The 20,930-nt window shown below is 34.0% G+C and overlaps 2 protein-coding genes across 2 annotated transcripts; one reads left to right on the top strand and one right to left on the bottom strand.

Annotated features, from left to right (window-relative positions):
* Window positions 1–6,590: 6,590 nt before the first annotated feature.
* Window positions 6,591–7,648, top strand: LOC109016085. The gene is made up of 2 exons (XM_018998548.2): window positions 6,591–6,833; window positions 7,189–7,648. The coding sequence occupies exons 1-2, from the start codon at window positions 6,736–6,738 to the stop codon at window positions 7,454–7,456; spliced, it is 366 nt and encodes a 121-aa protein (XP_018854093.1). The 5' UTR covers window positions 6,591–6,735; the 3' UTR covers window positions 7,457–7,648.
* Window positions 7,649–14,734: 7,086 nt separating this feature from the next.
* LOC109014958 (metalloendoproteinase 4-MMP) lies at window positions 14,735–15,961 on the bottom strand. The gene has a single exon (XM_018997456.2). The coding sequence runs from the start codon at window positions 15,947–15,949 to the stop codon at window positions 14,873–14,875; it is 1,077 nt and encodes a 358-aa protein (XP_018853001.1). The 5' UTR covers window positions 15,950–15,961; the 3' UTR covers window positions 14,735–14,872.
* Window positions 15,962–20,930: the final 4,969 nt, after the last annotated feature.

Genomic DNA, 20,930 nt, shown 5'->3' with positions numbered 1-20,930 from the left:
ACCGGGCTGGACTGAAGGAGAATCGAGCCAGAGGAGAGAGTGAGTGAGTGAGTGAGTGAGTGAGGGAGGAAAAAAAGAAGAAGAGCAGAAGCAGATACATAGTGTGTGCAATGTGTGCACAACTATAGTGACTGCTCTGTAGCCTACTCATATAGTATTAGAATAGTTCTTCTCATCTGCCATCTCCTCCACGTACACCACACACAGGTGATGTGGTTTTTATTTTTTATTTTTATATTTTTTGTAACATGCACGTGATTTGGTTTTACCCCAAATCAGTTTGGGAGGATTTCAAACCCCCCCCCCCTCCCCGTGTTCTTCCTTTGACCGCCTTCACCCGTGTTCAGATGAGGGCCTTCAAAGTTGAACTATGCCCGCCACCATCTGGGCCGTTGCCGAGAACGACCGACCAATTGGGAATGAAATTATTGATTTCAAAACCACCACAACAAAAGCGTCAATGGCGGTCTCATTTTTATTGTATCAACCACCTTCTCTCTCTCTCTCTCTGTTGTGGAAAATTGAAAATCATGAAATTTATCTGCCTTTTTTCATTTGATGCTACTTTAAATAGCACCATTATCTCTCAGAAATCATCATAACCACTACATTTTTCACAACACACATTTTATGCGCTACATCTCGGTTTGGTGTTCCTATTTACCATTTATTGGGTTTTTTTCCTCTCTTCGAGAAGCATACTCGTTTGGTGTTTAACGTGCATTAACGAGCAGAAGAGGTTATCGGTTCAGATCTGAAATGAATGATATGTGACGTAGCTAAAGCTGGGTACTTGCTACTTGGGTGGAAATTGATTTCGAATTAGCTACTGGACCGAACTTCTGTTAGATCAGATTTGCCATGTTAGAGTCGTGTGGTGTGTGGTACCAGAACTGGACTAGGAATAGAATTATTCAGAGCGTTATCCTCTCTCTCTCTCTATATATAAGCCAAGTTTACCAGCCCTCCTAAGTCTTATATATATTATGGCTCCATCAACTCCAATCTCGATTGCTCCACGCACGGGACATATATAGTTTTCAATTTCTCTTAGATTGATCTATTTCCATGAGGGTAAAAAACGAATTATTATATATATTAAACTAAATTCACATATCCTTAAATTATAGAATATGTTTATTTTTAATTTTCTATAATATACCATTTAATGAGCTTATGCTCATGACCCATTTAATTAGAAAAAATAAAAAATAAAGTGTCCTAGCCATGCACTAATTTTGTACATAACTATAGCAATAAAAAAACAAAATCCAAACGAAAATTTTAGATGGATGGAAGTCTTTCAAACTACTTATATAGAATATAATATGTTCAAAGTGCTACGTTAAAAATCACTAATTAGGGAGGTTGACTTAATGTTAAGATCGATCGAGACGTATAACTCGCATCTGAGTTGGAGAATATATGGGAAGTTTTTTATTTGAAATTTTCATGTTATGATCATGTTAATTAGAAGATGAAAGTCATGATGTCCTTAATTCAGACGTATGTCCTTTATTTTTGTCATGGGTTTGGTATCATTGCATCTTTATTAGAGTTAGAGTTGGACTATGATTAAGTTCATTTTGAAAGAGTTGTAGCCTGACATAATTTACAAAAACAGACAGTATTGATCTATAGGATCTGTTTGAAAGGAGGGTTGTCCCCAATAATGGATCCGACCAAACGAGCCCAGCCCACGAGATAGCCTAAGGACAACCCGATAAAACAAAGTTTGTATGAGCATGGGATGACCCGGGCCAGGCCCAAAAGAATAATAGCCTGTGAAGCCCAATAAGAGGCAACAAAATAGCATGTGCAAGGCATAGGATTAAGCGAGGAGGCCTGAAACATCAACCGGTAGCCGAGTCGTACGCACATAGTCAGGGACACCCACGTCCTCGAGCATCGACGACTGGATAGAACTTGGGAGGCGAGAGGACCTGATCGAGGCCACGCAACATTTAATGAATGACGAAGACGAGCATGCCACGACAAGGGTCAATGGCTGTCTACGGTCAACACAATCGAGTATGGCTGGCCTGTCACATAATAGAGAATTGGCAGAAGGACACAACCTCGGTACAGAGCGACACACCACGAGCAGTCTAGCAACGAATTGCTCCTACCATGTATAAATATCGCCCCCAGGGAGCAAAACACACATACATTAATTAAGGCTCACACTAGAAAAAGTTTAAAATCCAAACTAATTTAGGCATTGAATGTATTTCCCATCTTTTGGAGCTCACTTTTCTATTGAACACATAAACTCAACGATCGAGTTGTTCAGACTGTAAAACACAATATCAACACTGTTCTTTTCATCATTAGAATGCAGTACTTGTTGTATTCTGACGTTTAAATCAAGTACAAATTAAGTACCAATATGCATTAGATCGACGGATATAATGCATAAACGGAGAGACATTGTTTTCAAGGAAATCCCAATATCTTTGCTAGCTAGCTAGCTAGGTTTAATGCATGCAGCCATGCGGCAAAATGCGGTGCTTCCTCACTACTTGTTCTATACATATATTCTTTTTTTTTATCATAACTTATTTTATTTAAAAAGGAGACAAAATGTACCGTAAGAATAATAAAATGTCTCTTTCAAATCCTTGAAACCAGGTTTATAAGTACCTTTAATTGAAAACAAAAAAGAAAATAACCATTCGAAGCCCTTCGATCGTGATGCGCATGCCATGAAATCCCGCAGATGCAATTAAGTACGTAGTACTGTGCATTTATGGGTAAAAAGAAGAAAGAGAAATTGGTGTACGTACGTTGCCTTTTCTTGACATTGGCTTAGCATAATAGAGTGGAGAGACTTTTGGAGCCACGAGATCAGGAACATAGAATTGGGCAAAGCACTAGGAAAAAGATAAAATTAGTCATTAATCCTTGATAGCAATTGGGAAATAATCTCTCCAAATTAGTCAAAATTCTCCACTGAGAAAGGACGAATTATTCTATTCCAAATCTCCCTCCCCATAAATGAAATATATAACAAAATTAAGCATACTTCAAATGTCTCTTTCGTACCAATTTATAAGTAAAATGATTCTATTTTATTGCTTCGACCCATCTTTAAAAGAGTAATGTTAAATATAATTAAAAAATACGTAAATATCGTTCAGTTATTTAAAAAATAGTAAGATTTATTATTAAAAAATTAATATTTTTTTATATTGATCTTATATTTATTTATTTTTTTAAAATAATTGAATGACATTTACATACTGTAATTATTATTATTTTTTTAAAAATTCTATTTTAAAAATAATAATAATAATTTGGTACGTTAGAGGTGACTCTAGAATCAAAGACTGGTCATAAAACAAAGTTACATAAAGAACTAATGCTGATTGCTGAAAAGCCTGAAGTACTCCACAATATTAATGATACTATAATTCTAAGACAGATCATCGTGATGGAGCTAAACAATTTTATGAATGAATATATATATATATATATATATATTATAAGTACAAAAAAAATGGCTTAAAGCAGGAGTAAATTACGTAAAGATATCGCCTTCTTTTTGCTTTCACAAAAAGTTGAGTTGTTTAAGCATTTTCGAGAGTCAAGACCAATAAATAGTCGTAGAGTAGCCATCGAGGTCAAGACGACAAAAGATTGCCATGTGTATTGTGTGAATCAAAATGTGGCATTTACAAAGTTTGACATGATGCCACGTGGACGTCACTCTGACAAGGCATTGCTTCCTTCTTCGGTCTTCCTCTTTCCTCAGTCCTAATTTGAAAACCTTTTAGCTAACCCACGTACTAATTTGAAAATTCTTAATTTGAAAAATAACATTTTCCTGTGTATTGCTTATTTTTTTGTAAATGAATAATCAAATAAAAAATCGGGTCAGTAAAAATTAATTTCTTTTACCGAAATGAGCTACCAAGTCTTGTATTATTATTATTATTATTATTATTATTATTATTATTATTATTATTATTATTTTGGCTATACAAAGTTAAATACCTTTGTCTACATGAAAACCTTTTAGCACACATGCTAATAAGAGGGAGGAGGGATTTTTTTTTTTTAGATTTAATTACAAATAAGGAATATCAGGAGTGGATTGTATAAACTCTTTAAATAAAAATAGTATTACATGTAATTATAATTTCACACGTAATATTATTATACAGTAAAATATCTATTTTCTCAATTTTTTAAATTTTAAATTTTATTATTTTTCAACCTACCAACGTATTCCAAGTTGGAAGTTTTGTGTCATATTATAAAAAAAAGTGATAATTTGAGGTGGGCTTCGCTTTTTCTATAGAATCGGAGACCAAACTTAGAAAATATGATTATGTTTTTTTAGAGTTGACTGGGATTATTTCTCCAACGTGTCTATTAAAATAATCCCTCCACTTATACAATACCCAAATAAAAAATAAAAATAAAAACCACACAGTCTGCCTTTCAAATTTAAAAAGAAAAAAAAAAATCTTCCATTTGCTCATTTTATTTTATTTATTTCTTAAATTATAGGAATTTTTTAGATTTATTTCACTTTTTTCCCCAATTAAATTAAATTAAATTCCTTTAAAAAGAGCTGATCGAAAGAGGCCTGGGCCCCACATGATACTTATCAACTTTACCATGCGACGTATGACATTCCACACTGTAATTGCGTAGCCCAATCGATCTTGAACGATCGATACGCCACCTACTATGAATCTAACGGTGAGGAAAGTTTCACGAAGGTCAGTTGAGCTGTTAATATTTGATTGTAAATATTTGATGACCCTCATAATCCCATCGTCGCTTTTTCCAATATATGAACGGTCGAGATCCCTTGCTTACTACGTTCACGTACAGTTGCGGAGCACCGTAGTTTATTCCCGAGGCTTTTTACTGGTCGAGTTTCGTCTAAAGGTAAGTAGGTAAATAATAGGGTACTGTACTTTGGGTTCTAACATTCCTCGATTACCCCTAGAAAGTAATTAATGACAAGTATGTATATAGGCCAACAATTTCTTGAGAAAAGTTAGCTAGTTTGTTTGGTAGTGAAATAAATTGAATAAAATATTATTTTTTAATATTATTATTTTTTTAAAATTTAAAAAATTTAAATTATTTTTTATAAAAATTTATAATAATTAAATGAAATCAGATGATTTCTCTATCTCCTAAATAGTTAATAAAAAGTTATAGTTAAAAGATTTGTGTTTATAAATAGAGTAATATTAGAGAGAAGTCACTATAACAGTGCATATTTTATACTTACTGTATGACTGCTTTTAGTTGATTGTTCTCAACACTCACTTTAAGAGATGTGTAATATAGATGATGTGACATCATGTGTATAAAATAGATATTTCTAATAATAATTTATAACTATATTTATTCTTATAAATATAGGTCTATAAATCTAGAAAACAAAACTTAAAATAATTATGTAAATTATTAACCACAATCCCATTGCTATGATATCATTTTAAATCATAAAAATTTTCAGAAATTCTAACTATAGGAAAAATGTTGATGTGATTATTCGTTTCTCCGTTCTCCTCATTCTCTAAGTCACACTATTGAACAATATTTAAACATATAATATCATTCATCGTCTCTATACTACATATTAATATGTGATTTATTATTATTTTAATTCTATTTAAATATACATATTTATAAATGCTTTTAATAAGCACTAAATAAGAGGACTAGATGACTGGAAAATGACAAATAAAATGACATATTTGTGTATGGTGTCAGATATGATAAATAAAATTTTTCCAAATATAAACTCAAATTTAGGATTATTGACTTTAATATCATGTTAAATCGTTGATTTTTTTAAACCGGTTGAAAATATATATTCCAATTATAATTTTAAAGTTGAATTTGAATTTATTGCACTCCTTGACGTCATATTCCCAACATTTTCAAATATCACTATCACAAGACACCAAAATTCATTAATGCTTTATTAATACGTGGACTAATTGCTCTCAGCTGCATGAATTAATTAATGGCCGTGTAGAATTTTATTACCTCAGTCTATATATTCCACACCCTAACTGCAATAGTGTAAGGTCAGAAGACATGAATTAATATAATAAAATTTTTACTCATTTTTTTTTACATCACACACTATATCATACATTTAATTTTTTTATTAAATATATATAGTATATGATGATAAGTAGAAGAAGATAATTAATTTATAAATAATAAAACTAAAACGTGTCTCAATGAGCAGAGCTGCAGACGAGCTCAAACGAGGCTCTGTGTCTGGTAAATTGGTAATAGCACTGTACTACTACTGTCTGGCAGTAAAAACTAAAAAGCAAGAAGCAGAGAAAGGACAAAAGCCTGATAGGTAAGGGGTAATGAAAACCAAGTAAAGCTCAGAAGGGACATAACTGTCATTTTGTCTAACCACAATTTTAAGGTTCACCGTTCACCTCTCCCTCTCTCTCTCTCTCTCTCTCGCCGTCTCTCTATCTTTTTCTCTCTATGCCTGCTCTAACTGAAAATGACTGCAAGCAACCTGTGGTCTACCTGTGTATATATCCAATATTGAGATCTAAATAATAGATAAAAATATACCGAAAATCTACCCTATAAATAAATATTTCACACCGCCTCAAAACCACTTACTCTTCTTTATAAATCTCAATCTCTCTCTTTCGTAGTTATCTACCTCTTGTTGGGTTTCTCTTTCACATTCTGTCTGTCTTAATTAGCGATACAAAGCTTCAAGCAATGGTGGATCTCCAGACTGTATGCAGCATGTGCGGCGACGTGGGCTTCCCCGACAAGCTCTTCCGCTGCAACAAATGCCACAACCGCTTCCAGCACTCGTATGTCTGCTTTCACCATCACCCCATCCTCATCAGTACTCATCACCACCGCCATCATCATTCATATATATAGACAGAAATATGCTATCAAGTTTTATGGGATTCTTTTTATATTATTGTCCCTATCATCCTAATCATCACCATCGATATCATCTTTGATATACCATCATGTTTCATAGCATGGCATATTCTCAAATACTAATAAGCGGATGCTCTTTAGCATCACCACTAGCATGTTTATTATGTTATTAACAGGTTAAATCCTGCTGTTATGTGATCATAACTATGAGACCCATGTATCTTTCTGGTTATATTTTATGAGTGAATTATGCTGGTTATCTTGTTGATTTTACAGGTATTGTAGTAACTACTACAGCGAATTTGCGGAGCCGATTGAACTGTGCGATTGGTGCCAAAGTGAGGAAAGGAGCACAAGACAAGGTAGCTCTTCAAAGAAATCTGCGGCTGTAAACGACGCTGGAATCACAAGCCGGTCTGAGTATTCTGGGGACAAAATTAAACAGCATGATCGCGAAGAGAGCGCCGAGAAGGGTAAGAGTCCGACACCTTCCCCACGGACTGCTACGCGCAGGTACAAGCTTCTCAAGGATGTAATGTGTTGAGTGGGGGAAGGAAAAAAAGGAAAAAAGGCAGAGACTTTGGAGTCAAAAAGCCTCGTACTGTTTATAGTAGCAAATGTTAATTATATATATAAGTTGTTTCCGAGTGTTTGTTCGAGTTTTTTGTTTGTGTTATGGTTTTCAGTAAGTTGTTAATAAAATATGAAACTTTCTTAATCGGATCGCTGGCACGAGTTTCCAAGCTTTTCTGTTCGGTTCTTGTTTCTGATTTTGTGGGTAAAACTCGTAGGATTGATGCATCTGGGCGAAGCGAAACCTCAGGCACATGGTACGCATGAGTTAGTAAGTTTCGTGCATAGATCAAATGGTAAACAGAGCGAAATATAGAGCAAAGTTTGTTGAAGAAACATGTTTAGACGCAAGCGATTAACATATTGATAGGTATAATTAAGGTACGGTTGTTGGCCCCAGGAAAGAATGACAGATGGGCTTGTTCTTTGATTAAGTGGCCTCAAGATATATATATATATATATATATGTATTATATATTGGGGAGGTGTGTTGACTGATCATACGGAAGATTGTTTCCGTAGTGTTGTGTCTGTCACAACAGGGTTCTGGAGAAGCTAGTTACATCCCCTATTTGCTTTGTTGAGTCTCTTAAGGTGAATTAAATGCATTGGAGTGCCTTTCGGCCGAAGAATTCATAGTACCTGAAGCCTGCTAACTTTTACAGATTCATTGAAGGCCCTTTAATATCTAGGCCCTCTATTATTGTCAAATGGAAAGGGGAAACTGGAAAAAATAAAAAGGATCGTGCTACAGCCCCCGCTGGGGGCTCCCGCTGGGAGCTCCCGTTGGGGCTGTAGTGTATTTTTATATGTGTTTTTTTTTAAGTTATTTTTTATATAATTTTTTTTAATAGTTTTTAATATTTTTTAAAAAATAAAATAAATTTAGAACATTATTAAAAACACTTTCTTAATCAAGAAGTAAAAAAAAAAATTATTAAAAAATACTTCCTTAATCACGAAGTAAAATAAAAAATCATATAAAAATATTTTATATTTTACTTCGTGATTAAGCAAGTATTATTTAATAATATTATAAATTTTTTTATTTTTTAAAAATATTTAAAATCATTAAAAACATCTACATAAAAAAAAGAATTAAAAAATACACATAAAAAAATACACTAGAGCTCCAGCGGGAGCTCCCAGCGGGAGCCCCCAGCGGGAGCTCTAGCATTTTCCAAATAAAAAAACAAAAACAAAACCAGACAGATATACACAGACAGGTACATAAAGACGAGAGGCTAGGAAACTTATTTACGAGGATTTTTTTTTTTAATTTTTTTTTACCAATATTTGCGTCGTAGATTTTTTCCGTATTTTTTTCGTAGGAAAAATGATGGACGAGAAGTGGAAGAGTTTAAGTAGGTGGTGTCGCTTCTAGGCCATTCATTTGGTCATGAACTTGCGATATTTTTTTTTTTTTTTTTTTCTTTCCCCCTTACGTGCATGTACTTGTGTTGGCGACCCATACTTTGTGAAATATCTCAAAAGTCACAAGCTTACATAAAAAATAAAAATAAAAAAGTCACAAGCTGATGAGGCGTCCTCTGGTGTATAGGTTTGCCCATTCACAGGAAACCAACAAAGCCCTTCTCATTGGGGGTCTTGAAGTGATAATAAAGCCAACTGCTCTGTATATCTATCCCAATCCTTCTAGTCCTCTCCCCGATCAATATGCAATATTAGTTCTTCACCATCTCTCTCTCTCTCTCTCTGTATTCATCTCTTACTTTCTTAATTCATATGCTTGTCTGACCTACATGTGAACATAATTTGAAGATGAAGGAAACTCGCCATAAATAACACATGATAACCCAATGACGGTTTCTCCCCCATCTGTCCACACTTTCCTTTCTTTCTAAACTACCATCAAGATGACTCACGTGGTTGCTTGGTTTCATGCCCCTTCACCTTTCATTGTCCAAGTTACAAGCAACTTCCAAACACAGTATCTAATTATATAAATTAACACGTACATGCAATAACACTACTGTCATCACGTGGTTTTTCAATAATTTTCTGTTCGTCCTATTTCCAGCATTAATGCTAAACCATGCAAGTTATTGACTACTTTCTGAAAATAAAATACGTATTTTGTATCTAAAATAAATTCTTTGATTGCATGCATGTGTGTGTATATGTATATATATATATCAGAGAGAGAGAGAGAGAGAGAGAGAGAGAGAGAGAGGTGTATATAGTGATCTGCGATTTTATGGAGTTAGTTCCTTGGTGCACTCTCATTATATAATCTTGTCGGCTATGTCTGCAAGTAAACCATTGCCATAGATACACGACATGCAACATGAAAATGTATAAAGGAGCATCGATCGAACGGGAGTTTGGTGTTAGCTAGATGGGTAACTTTTTAACATTACTATAACCGTTAATAAATCAGGACAATAGTGAAGAGGATAAATTATCAAGGGTATACTTTGAAGTTGTTCGATCTGGTCTTGAAGTTGAAGACATGCATGATGATTATGCTTGTATGATGAGTATATTATCTTGCATTTTTGGAACTTGGGAGCAATACCCATGAGGAATATTGGACCTTGAAACTAGACACCTTTAAGGTTCAGCGCCTAGCCTTTAAATTAAAAAATCTCATGGATTTTATTCTTATGTTCCCTACTTTTTATTCATCCTCACCTCCTTTTTTCTTGAACTTGTTAATGGGTCTGTTATGTCTTCCACGCCTGCTTTCCAGGTAAAAGTAGAACGAGCCAACTAATTAACAAATAAACTCGGGTATCCAGGATAGCCATATATATATATATATATATATATATAAATAACTCCTCTCTTTCTCTCTTCATTATAAATTATTTGGGGAAATTATATTAAATTGGCGTATGTCATATACTTGCACACTTTAAGCAATAGAACTCATTTTTCCTCGAAGTCTACATTTTTTTTTTTGAAGAAAGTCCAAGCATAGTCCATCAAGTTTCGAGTACTCCAACGCTGACATTATAGGACTTGGGGTTTTGTCTAGCAAATTAACAATTAAATAATTATGTTGGCTATACTTGGTGGGTTGAAACTCTTTTAACCAGAATAAAAAGGTTTCGTGGCAGCCTGTGGGACATGTGGACTACCTTTATTGTGACACGTGGATGCCATTAGCTTTGAAAATGTCAACTCTCAGCACTCTTAAATTCTTAATCCATGGTACTATTAGTCCATGATGTCAGCGATGAGCCGATGATGGTGAGAGATGATCGTGACCATTAATAATATTTAACTTGTTTTTTAAACTACCATATATCATACGTACATGACTTATATAATATGTATAATGTTACGTACTGTAGTCGTAAGTATTGTTAATTTTTTTATATATATAAATCTCGCATTTATTTATATTTTTTAAAATAATTACACAATACTTACATACTCATGATTACAATTATTATTTCTCATATAATATTAAAAGATGTCATTTTGATGAATTTGGATAGTGGTAGGGTTATAACTACCTGTTTACTACTTATTTGATTTTTTATTATTTTTTATCATGTTTTAAGTATCTTTTTAACATTCTTAATAACCATTAAAAAAAATTAAAAAAATATATAATTTTATAAATAGTTACTTCTTTTAATTACCCCTAAATAAAATAAAAAATATTAAAAAAATCAAATAAAATAGTAAATAAATAGTGCCATTATCTTTTGAAAAGGGTAATTAATTACTAAATGTATGATCACTGCATGCGGTAAAGATTACGATGGTGATGATTATATAAATAACGATGCTAATTAATAAGAACGGCAAGTGCCTTAGGCCCTAACTAGCCAATGGGGTTTTTTTTTTTTGTCCTTTTTGCTGCACTCTCTTCTTGGTTATATATATATAAAATACACACGCACGGGACGGCCCCGGATGCATTAGTCTCGGGATGCACCTAACATAATGATTTAAATAAAAAAAATAAAAAAGTCAGTAACTTATTTGTATAGAAAAATAAAATATAAGGTTAAAGAATGATAAAAAATAAAGATTAAAAAAAATTCTAAATTTCAGTAAAGTATGGACATTGGTATGTATCTATATTGGATTATCTATTTACTCTCTATATAATAAAAAAATATTATTAATTTTTTAGTAAAAAAGATTGAAAAAAAAGGAAAATGAGTACATTGTGATCATAACAAAAAGGACATAAAAAAGAAGTCAATTCATGTGCGTCGCAGGGCTATTAAGAGTTTTTTGATAAAACATGATCATTCATTAAATTCTACAAGAGAGCTACACGTTAAATGATCAAGGGTCTTAAAAACCTTTTGGTAAAACATGATCATTCATTAAATTTTATAAGGAAGCTATACGTCAAATGATCAAGAGTTTTAAGGACATTTTGATAAAACATGACTTAACTGACTTAACAGAAAAATAACAAAAGTTAATAGAAAAATAACAAAAATTATTATCCACAGTTAAATAACCACTTATTATAATAGAGTAGATATATATACATACATACATACATACACATATATATATATATATATATATATGTATGGTGAATTAAGCTGGTGATCTATACCCTAACTTGTCTTGAATATTTTATCGTTGTGTGATCGGGTTTGTGCCGTCTGCGTTGATGCGTGTGTCCACGAGAGAGAGAAAGGGTTCAATTATTTGGACCGGTATAAAAATAGAGCATTCATGTGTTGATCATTTCGGATAAAATTAAGTATATACTGCATGCAAGTTAATTTCTTCAAACTCGATCGTACGTGTACGTACGTAATGCTGACACGAGATTATAATTAACCTGCGAAACATAAATAATTTGAAACGTCTGCTTTTGTGAAAAACAAATAAAGCTTAAAACTTCTACCATTTGCGTGTTTCGGAGGGAAGTCCAATATATAAAATCTGGAATTCCAATTGGCTAGACTCATGTACGTATATGAATATATATTAACTAGGACAAAGCTACTACTTCTTAATATAAACTTGAGGAATCTGATCATGTGGCATGATCGATCGATCATTTGCAAGTCAAGTTACTATCAATATTTTCTAGCTGTTTTACTTTCTAGTATCATGTGTAATTTGTTAAGATTGGATCGTACGAAAGAAAGCATTTTATAAAATCGCTAGCTCATATATTAATATATATTACTTTCATCGATCATAGTTCCTGACTTACAAAACTATGGGATCCTGCATATCTTGACTGCTATTGTTACGTCGACTCCCCCGCTAGCTAGCTAGCTCCCCTTTCCCAGCCTCGTTGGTTCTGTAGCCACATGATGAGCTCGGACTTAAAAAGGGATCATGAAGATCAAGAAAAAGAAACTGATAACCGTCTTAGAACATCTCAAAGGAAACGAGGAAAAGTAGATTCACGTGAAAAGATATAATGCAGGTACGTATAACCAGCTGCCAATTAAAGAAAATAAGAAAGATATATAAAGAAGGCCGTAGCTAATGTGTGTTGTGAAGTTGTCGTTGCATGTTGTCAAATCCTAGTATCTTATAATGTAATAAATAAATTACCTTTTAACGTCTGTCTACGTACATCTTTAATATTACTCCTACCTGATCATGAGAAGGGTACGTAATAAATTAGAACAAATTCAATTTTTTTTTCGTCTGGGATTTCTCTAAAAAGCTAGGGTTCCAACATTTTCTATGCTCATGATATACGTTAAATAATAACATTTTAAGTCTTCTTTATATATAGCTTCAAATTCTTAGAACGTACAAATTAAACGGTAATCTATTAATATATATAGATCAATAGAGTGTCGTAAGTTTAAAAGTCTTGAATAAACATACATATATATATTATATATATGATTGGTATGAGTGTAATTGACTTTGAAGATCAAGATTTCTCTTAAATATTTAAGCTTAACATGCTTTACTCATTTAATTTATCACAAATATCGATCTCTGTAACATTGATTGAGGTCGATGCCATCATTGTGATCATCTATGTGGTCTGATTTGAATCTTAAGACATGTAGTGGGCCGGGGCATTTCATTATCAAAGGACATTCCAATATGTCGTGTGAAAATTAAAGGGTTAATCATCTTATATATATAACTCAATAAATTAAATTAATCACCTAACTAATTAATATTCCAACTACCCAAAGATTCATGACAAATAAAGCAGATTTTGATCATTTCGGTTGGGTTATCTGATGAAGACGCAAGTTAGACTTTGACACTGACCATATAAATAAATAAATATTTCTCAGTCGAGGGCACTGATCATGATGTGATCAGATCCATTTATATATTTTAATTTATTTATTTATTCACATCAATAACTTCGGTTTGATCATGAACAAGTTTCGTGAGTTGGCCGGTACACTACCACCCAGCCGGCCAGTTGGTGCGCTGATAATTATTATATAATACCATATCACCCGATCGATGGTGACGTGCCATTCTCTCCGGCCTGTACGTAATTAATTGGCAACCTGTTTATTTCTGATTAAATCGACCGTTCTACGTACTGAATATTTTTTATATAATATGGTCGTTAGAATTTCTTACAATTTTGGTTTAGTACGTACGTATTTAATAATTAGTTACCTTGTAAACGAACGTACCAGAAAAGGAAAAGAAATTAGTTGCATAAGATACGATCGAAATGGCCGGTAATTGATTATTAAAAAACTAGATCATATATGTTCAATCGAATATTAATGCACACAGTACTATGTGCATTATGCGCTTATATATATCTTCATAGTGATCTGATCTATATATATATAATAACCACGTGGGTGTACCTAAAGATTTTGGTTGAGCAGCCACTCATGCGCTTCTTCATAGTCTGATCTTACTAGCTAATTCATGCGATCTTAAACCCCAAACAAAACTGATTTTGATGATTTTTAAATCACGAACATAACATTATCCACTTGGCTAAATCAGGATGTAGACTATTACAAAAGAAAATCAATAAAATAAATGAGTATTATAAATTGACATAATTTTATGAGATAATTTAAATATATTTTATAATAAAAATAATTTTACATGAATATGATATACTATGTTAAATTACGTTAATTTATAATTTTATTTGTATAATAATAAATTGTCAATTGTAATAAGCCATATAGAAAGAGAAGATAAATAAAGGAAAAAACAAACAAACAGAAAGATCTTAATTGTGACCTTGCTGACGATTTATCTTCGATGAAATCAATCATGAACACAAAAAACGTCAGAGATGAAAAATATCTCCGATGTTTGAGGTTGCCAAACTAGTTCAAATTTCAAAGCTACCACGGTCAAATCCTATCTAAGGGCGTCCAACGACCGGCCTCCTTATCCTGTACTCTAGGAAACATGATTGTTCCTCCACAACCCAAAAACCAAAAAACAAAGAAATATTCATTGAAAATCATACGTACAAACAAAGAATCAAAACCAGCACTGATATTGCCCACGTAGATGTGCCAGCTCTGTAATCAACACCCTGATTTGTGGAAATATCAGACTCTAACAAAGACCCAGTCCTAAAGTTAGGGTTTGATCCATACAGAGCTTGCACTCCTTCCACATCGTCCGCTGTCAAATCCAACTTCTTATCCCTAGGCTTCAAGCTAGGGTACATAACAGTCTCCTTCACCGAGCTGTGGGCTAAACCTAGCAAATGCCCGATCTCATGGGTCGCTACAGATTCCAAATCAACGGCCACCGGTGATTTCTCCGTCTCAAAATCAACGGTCCAGGTCTCCGCCGCATCGAGATGGAGTCTCCCGCTCTCAGGCGAGAATGAGTGGGCCAGAACTCCCAGAACCCCATCGAATGGCTCTCCGTCTCCGTGGTCGCCGCTGTAAAACCCAATTTTTATATCTGCGAAGCCATAGTCCTCGGTCTCCAAGAAACTCACTGGTATAACCGATGCCCACTTCGCAAATGCGCGTTTGAAAACGACCCTTATGTCTGATAAGCTCAAGTGGTTTATCGAATTCTCCGGCGAGAATGCGTAAGTGAGCCTCATTGGCATGCGCCGTGACCATCGAGGTTTCCCCGGAAAATATTCGTAATGTCGGGTTGCATGCAACCTATGGACTGTGTCGGGCACGCCACACCTTGGCTCGGTAATTTGAGAAACTGTAGGGTAATCAAGCTTACCCGTAGTGGGTAGGCCGAGTTTCTCTTGGTAGCGTGTAATAGCCGATTCGAACCGAGCGTCGAACGTGTCGGTGAATGTGTCGTTCTGCAATGTGAGATAGCCAAAACGATGAAAGTGTTTTTTGATTTCCGATATGCCAGTGATGTGGCTGCCTATAGTCGCGTTGAAGAACCTTTCGATGTTGTCCCGATTGCCCTTATAGCCTTTTGCAGTTACCGGGAAATTGATCCACCTGAATCCGGGCGTTCTTCTGGCAAGAATGCATGGGGGCGAGCGGACAATTAGGAAGATGAAGAAGAGCAAGATAAAGTTGCTAGATTTACCGAATAAGAGAAACATTGTAGCTTGGGGTTTGAGGCTTTTGGAGGAAATGGACGGAGCTTTAAATTTACTACCATATTCTTATATTTTCTTTTTTCTTTTCTGGATAGGAAAAGTTAGCACATATAGATCAGGATTTTAGTGTTTGAAAATATGCTTTGGCGTATGATCAGGGTAAGACTTGATACGAAGTACTGGAATTGAGAAGAATGATCTAACTGGTGGTAATTGTCTTTGTTGAATTGTTAGATTACGAGTTAATTAGTAGGATAGCTTGAAGCATGCATGGTGGGTGAAGTACCAGTGCATGCTTCATTTTTACGCTTTTCTGGTCGATCGTTGCATGCATGCTGTATTCTCCAAACATCCAAAGATCTCATGAGTTACATCAGCTTGACGTTTACTATAACTAAAAGCTGAGAAACGGCCAGTACCAACTCCTCACCACCGGCCTCTATTTTTATTTGAAAAATTCATCGAAACTCGGGTGTGTAAAGCATATCCTACGATGTCATTGATATAGCGAATCTTGATTTATAAAAAATGCAAGACTACTATATGTTACAATTAATCAAGTCATGTCATATCAACGTCAAGGTTGTGCTTTACACTCCGGCTTATAACAATTAGTAGATCTAACAACTTTTTTATTTTCATCAAATATTTGCGGTACTGTTCCTGATCTGTGAATATATGATCAAAACTTCATAACGTTTATGGATCTAGTTTTTTTTTTTTTTTTTCTGATCTATTCTACCTTGATTTTAACGTTACTTAAGTTCTAATATGAAAGATTGACTTGAAGCTGCCGTGAACATTAAAGATTGGACGGCAGGGCTTATGATGAATAAATGGTAGCAGTTGCCTTCGCAATAGGGTGTCATTATAAATCATGCTTAGTCTTGTATTGATTGTTATAGATCTGTAAGTATATATATATAAATATATATATATATATTAATAGATAATAACGTAATGAAACGCTAAACTTATCCGTATACAAAGATGAATTAATAGTATTTATTCAATAATGTAGATCGATCGTCTATTGACACGGTCATGCATGCAATTGATGATCATGTCGGCTAGAACTGTTAATTATTATTATTATTATTATTATTATGAAAGCAGGAAACATGGTTTGCTATATCACAGTAAGAAAAAAATTTATTGAAATAACTTTTGAAGAGTAGCAAAGCTCATTGAAATAACATTTGAAGAGTAGTATGCAGACAGACTGTAGTTTACTTCGAGTAGAGAAAGGCAAATACGGAGGCCTGCAGGTTGTTGAGATATATGATCGTTGTCGCTATATTCTCTCTCACACAGATGTAAATATAATCGGCGTGTGGATGACTCAATGTATTAATCAACTTTGAGAAAGCTGCCTGCCTTCCCGCACTACTACTCAATGTTCAACCCTGCCAGGGGAAGTCACAAATAGCTTTCGAGTTAATTGGCCGCCACTACGTCAAAAAAGAAAATTCCCAACTTATCTGCCTCCTTCAATTAATTTGTTAGTTCATATATATATTTATATTTTCTTTCAACAAACGACGACGTCTTTTAATTTTACCTTCTTTTTTGACAGTATCCTAAACATTTTCTTGTTATCCAAACAGATTATGCCTTAGTATATGCAGTACGCTTTTTAAGTATTCAGTACTGTGCTTGTATCCCTACCAACTGACTGGTGTAGGCTGTAGCTAACTTTTCTGGCTGATCTAGATTGGGTTAAATTGGAGGCCAATAAGCCCATTTAAGCATCTAGGTATCGGCCCAAATGTTTTGAGACAAGTATGGAGGTAATTCGGCTGAAAGGTTGGACGACAATCAACAACTCTCTCGGTTTTCATCCTGGTAAGCCCAAAACAAGGAAATAAAATGTTCAATGTTGTCAAAATCAAAACAAGGAATAGTAGAACTTGATTTTTTTTTTTTAAATCTCTTTTTTGAGCATAGAATTTAAAATTCCTAAACCTGAAGATTTGTGCTACTTGCCATCCATTAAAGTATAAGAGATTTAAATTTTTAATTTTTTACGCAAATTAAATTTTGTCATATGATATTACTTTACGCATTAACTTATAAATAGAATTTTTGAATATTTGATTCAAAGAAAGTGTACGTAACATAATAATTTTATTATATTGTAATATTTTTATGTGAGACTTGTCTATTTAAAACTTGTATCTACCAATATTACTCATAGTATTATTATACAAAGTTTTGTTTATCCATCTGTTCCGGCCAGAAGAAAACTCGATGAAATGAAAAAGACATGGGTCTGATCGGTAATTTCAGGAGAAGATCAGCTGTTTTGCACATGAATAGCAGAATCTGAATATGTTAATAATTGATTGACAATTCAATGATTAGGAGAAACTGGACAAATCAAAGAATATTACAATAGATTACTATTGATATCACACGTCAACTTTTCATCACCCTCTCCATGTCTATGCTATCCATTGATCGGTATCTTCATGAGACATCGCCTTCCGGAAAACATCAATCATGCATACAGTAGACAAGATAGTACTCTGCACACTTAGCAGTGTCAAAATCATACGCAGAACCTAATTAAGCAATCGGAAGGAATCATATACGGAACAATAAATGTCCTTTTACATTGAATGTTATAATATATAAGTGAACTTCAGGCGCTGCGCGCCATGCATGCACGACGAACTAGCTCCATCCGCCACAACTTGAGCACATCTGCATACGTGAATGAATTCTGTCCATCCAATCAAAAGTATTACTGGTCCCTGATCAAAAAGCTTTTTCATCTAGAGGTCCAAAGTGAGAAGAGACAAATGGTGAAATTATTTTGGCATTTCGTTTTTGCGCTGATAAAAATGAGAGGAGGCAAGATGAATGGACCCCATGTACAGGCTTAGATCCATCGATACAGATAAATCTGGACCAAGGATCATTAATGGGTTCAGGGAAAAAAACGAGAAGCATGCAGTGAGAAGGACCCCATGTTAAGTCAGCTTGATGGATCAGGCCATGTGCATGCATGCAGGGAGTTAATCTTTCTTGCGAGTTTCTTTGTAAAATTTATTATTTGTACTGTACGTTGACCTTACAAAATAAATCATGAAATATAGATTTGAAGATAAAAGACAATTTGTAAAATCTAATTCGTATGTATGATCATATTGTTCTTTCAGCTCGTTCTCTCTCCTATTTTTTACTCATTTTGTTCTTAATTTTCTTTCGTTTCTTAGTATTATCATCATCTATTGAGACTCTCTTTAATTTCTTGTTAGCTTGTTTCTTTATCTTTGTGGCTAATAAATCTCTTACCGCAATGTAGTCTAGGCGATTGAGATGACTTCAAAAAGACAAAACCCAAAAGGAAAAGGAAAAAGAAAAAGGCAAACAAAACATAGAGGAAACGTGAAAGAATTAATGGTACGTACTTGCAATTACAATTAAGCAATATATACCGAGTATATATACTATATATATATATATATATATATATATTAATATATAGGACTAGGAGTACCTAAAGTTTCTGATTATCTACCCATGCAAAAATGGTCCCTCTAATATTTATCTGAAAATGGTCCCCTCCTCCACCATTCTGCTTCATCCCTCTTTTGCAATCTTCTTTGTGTTTCATTAAAAGAAACAATGCATTTTTATTCCTCTCGTCTCGCAGTTACCGACCTCAGTTCGAGTACGGTGCGAGAGAGAATTAATTGGGATACAAGTTTGGTTGATGAACACGTGTCAAAAGCCCAGTAATTCAGTCCAAGGTGAGGATCTGGCTTCTCTCCTTCCCCCTCCTCTTTCTCCCTCTCCCTGCTTTCCATGCAGGAACATGTTCGTTTGTAGGGAAAAGTTCTAATTTTTCTGCGATGTGTACCACAGTGAGTACCGTACACTTGATATCAATTATTAATCTTATTTACTCGTATTGGGTCCGTTAATGCGTAAATTTTCACGACATATTCGAATGGAGGAAAGGATTATCCCGGCCTACAATGGTATTGAGACGGTGATTTTCGCTTCATCTATAAAATAAATAGTAAATAAAAATAAATAAAAAAATACATTAAAATTTATGTGATTTGATATAAAAGTTTATTAGTAATAGACTTTCAAAAAGTTAGATCAATCAATTTAGTCCCTAACAGGTCCCACAACTTTGGATACCAGATGATCATCAGTCTTTGTAGCCATACATATTTAGGTAGGATAAAGGGAGAGATGTTCAGGATTCGGAAGCACGTACGCAGGCTTTTGTCTGAAATTTACAACCACAGGTTATGACTCATTGCAACTTCTTAAATTACACTTTAGTCGATGGCAGAGAAAGCAGTTAAAAAATTAAAGTACATCCCCCCGTTCCTTTTTTTTTTAGGCCTCTCCCATCCCCCTTGAGATGCAGAGTCCTATTCTGTGATTTATACTAATTACTAGAATTATTGCAGACAAAAAAAAAATTAATGTCCATAGGAAGATAATATCATTCTGCACTTTGTTACATTAATGTCCATAGGAAGATAATATAAAAGCACCAGCCAATAAAAAAATTTTGATTTATAAGTTAATGTGAGAGACATTCTATACGTATTTTATGAAATAAAATATAAAAAAAATTGAACTTTTTAAAATTATTTTTTAAATATAAACTTCTGGCATGTGAATGATGCGGATGGTTTAAAAAAATAATTGATGGTGTGCTATGGTGGAGCTTCAGATCATGTAGTACCACTAAAATTACAGGAATACCTGCCAATTTTTTGATTTTTTCTACTTATTTTTCTGACCATTCAAAAAGAATGCAAGGAGTGGTCACAATCAGCCAATCTGCTCAATCTTTGCTGTATTTGGAGGGAGATCTTGAGGTGGGAACCCATCTATGATAATTGATATGTGTGTGGCCTGCCCTAATTTATTACTGCATCAAACGCTTTACAGTCTGTGTTGTATAGCTGAAATAATTGAAAGATGACGCGCATTTTGCACAGCGCAAGAA

Source organism: Juglans regia, chromosome 14 (genome assembly GCF_001411555.2).
Source record: "Juglans regia cultivar Chandler chromosome 14, Walnut 2.0, whole genome shotgun sequence".
Classification (NCBI taxonomy): domain Eukaryota; kingdom Viridiplantae; phylum Streptophyta; class Magnoliopsida; order Fagales; family Juglandaceae; genus Juglans; species Juglans regia.
The sequence above is the reverse complement of the archived record's forward strand: the minus strand, read 5'-3'. Positions and strand labels throughout refer to the sequence as shown.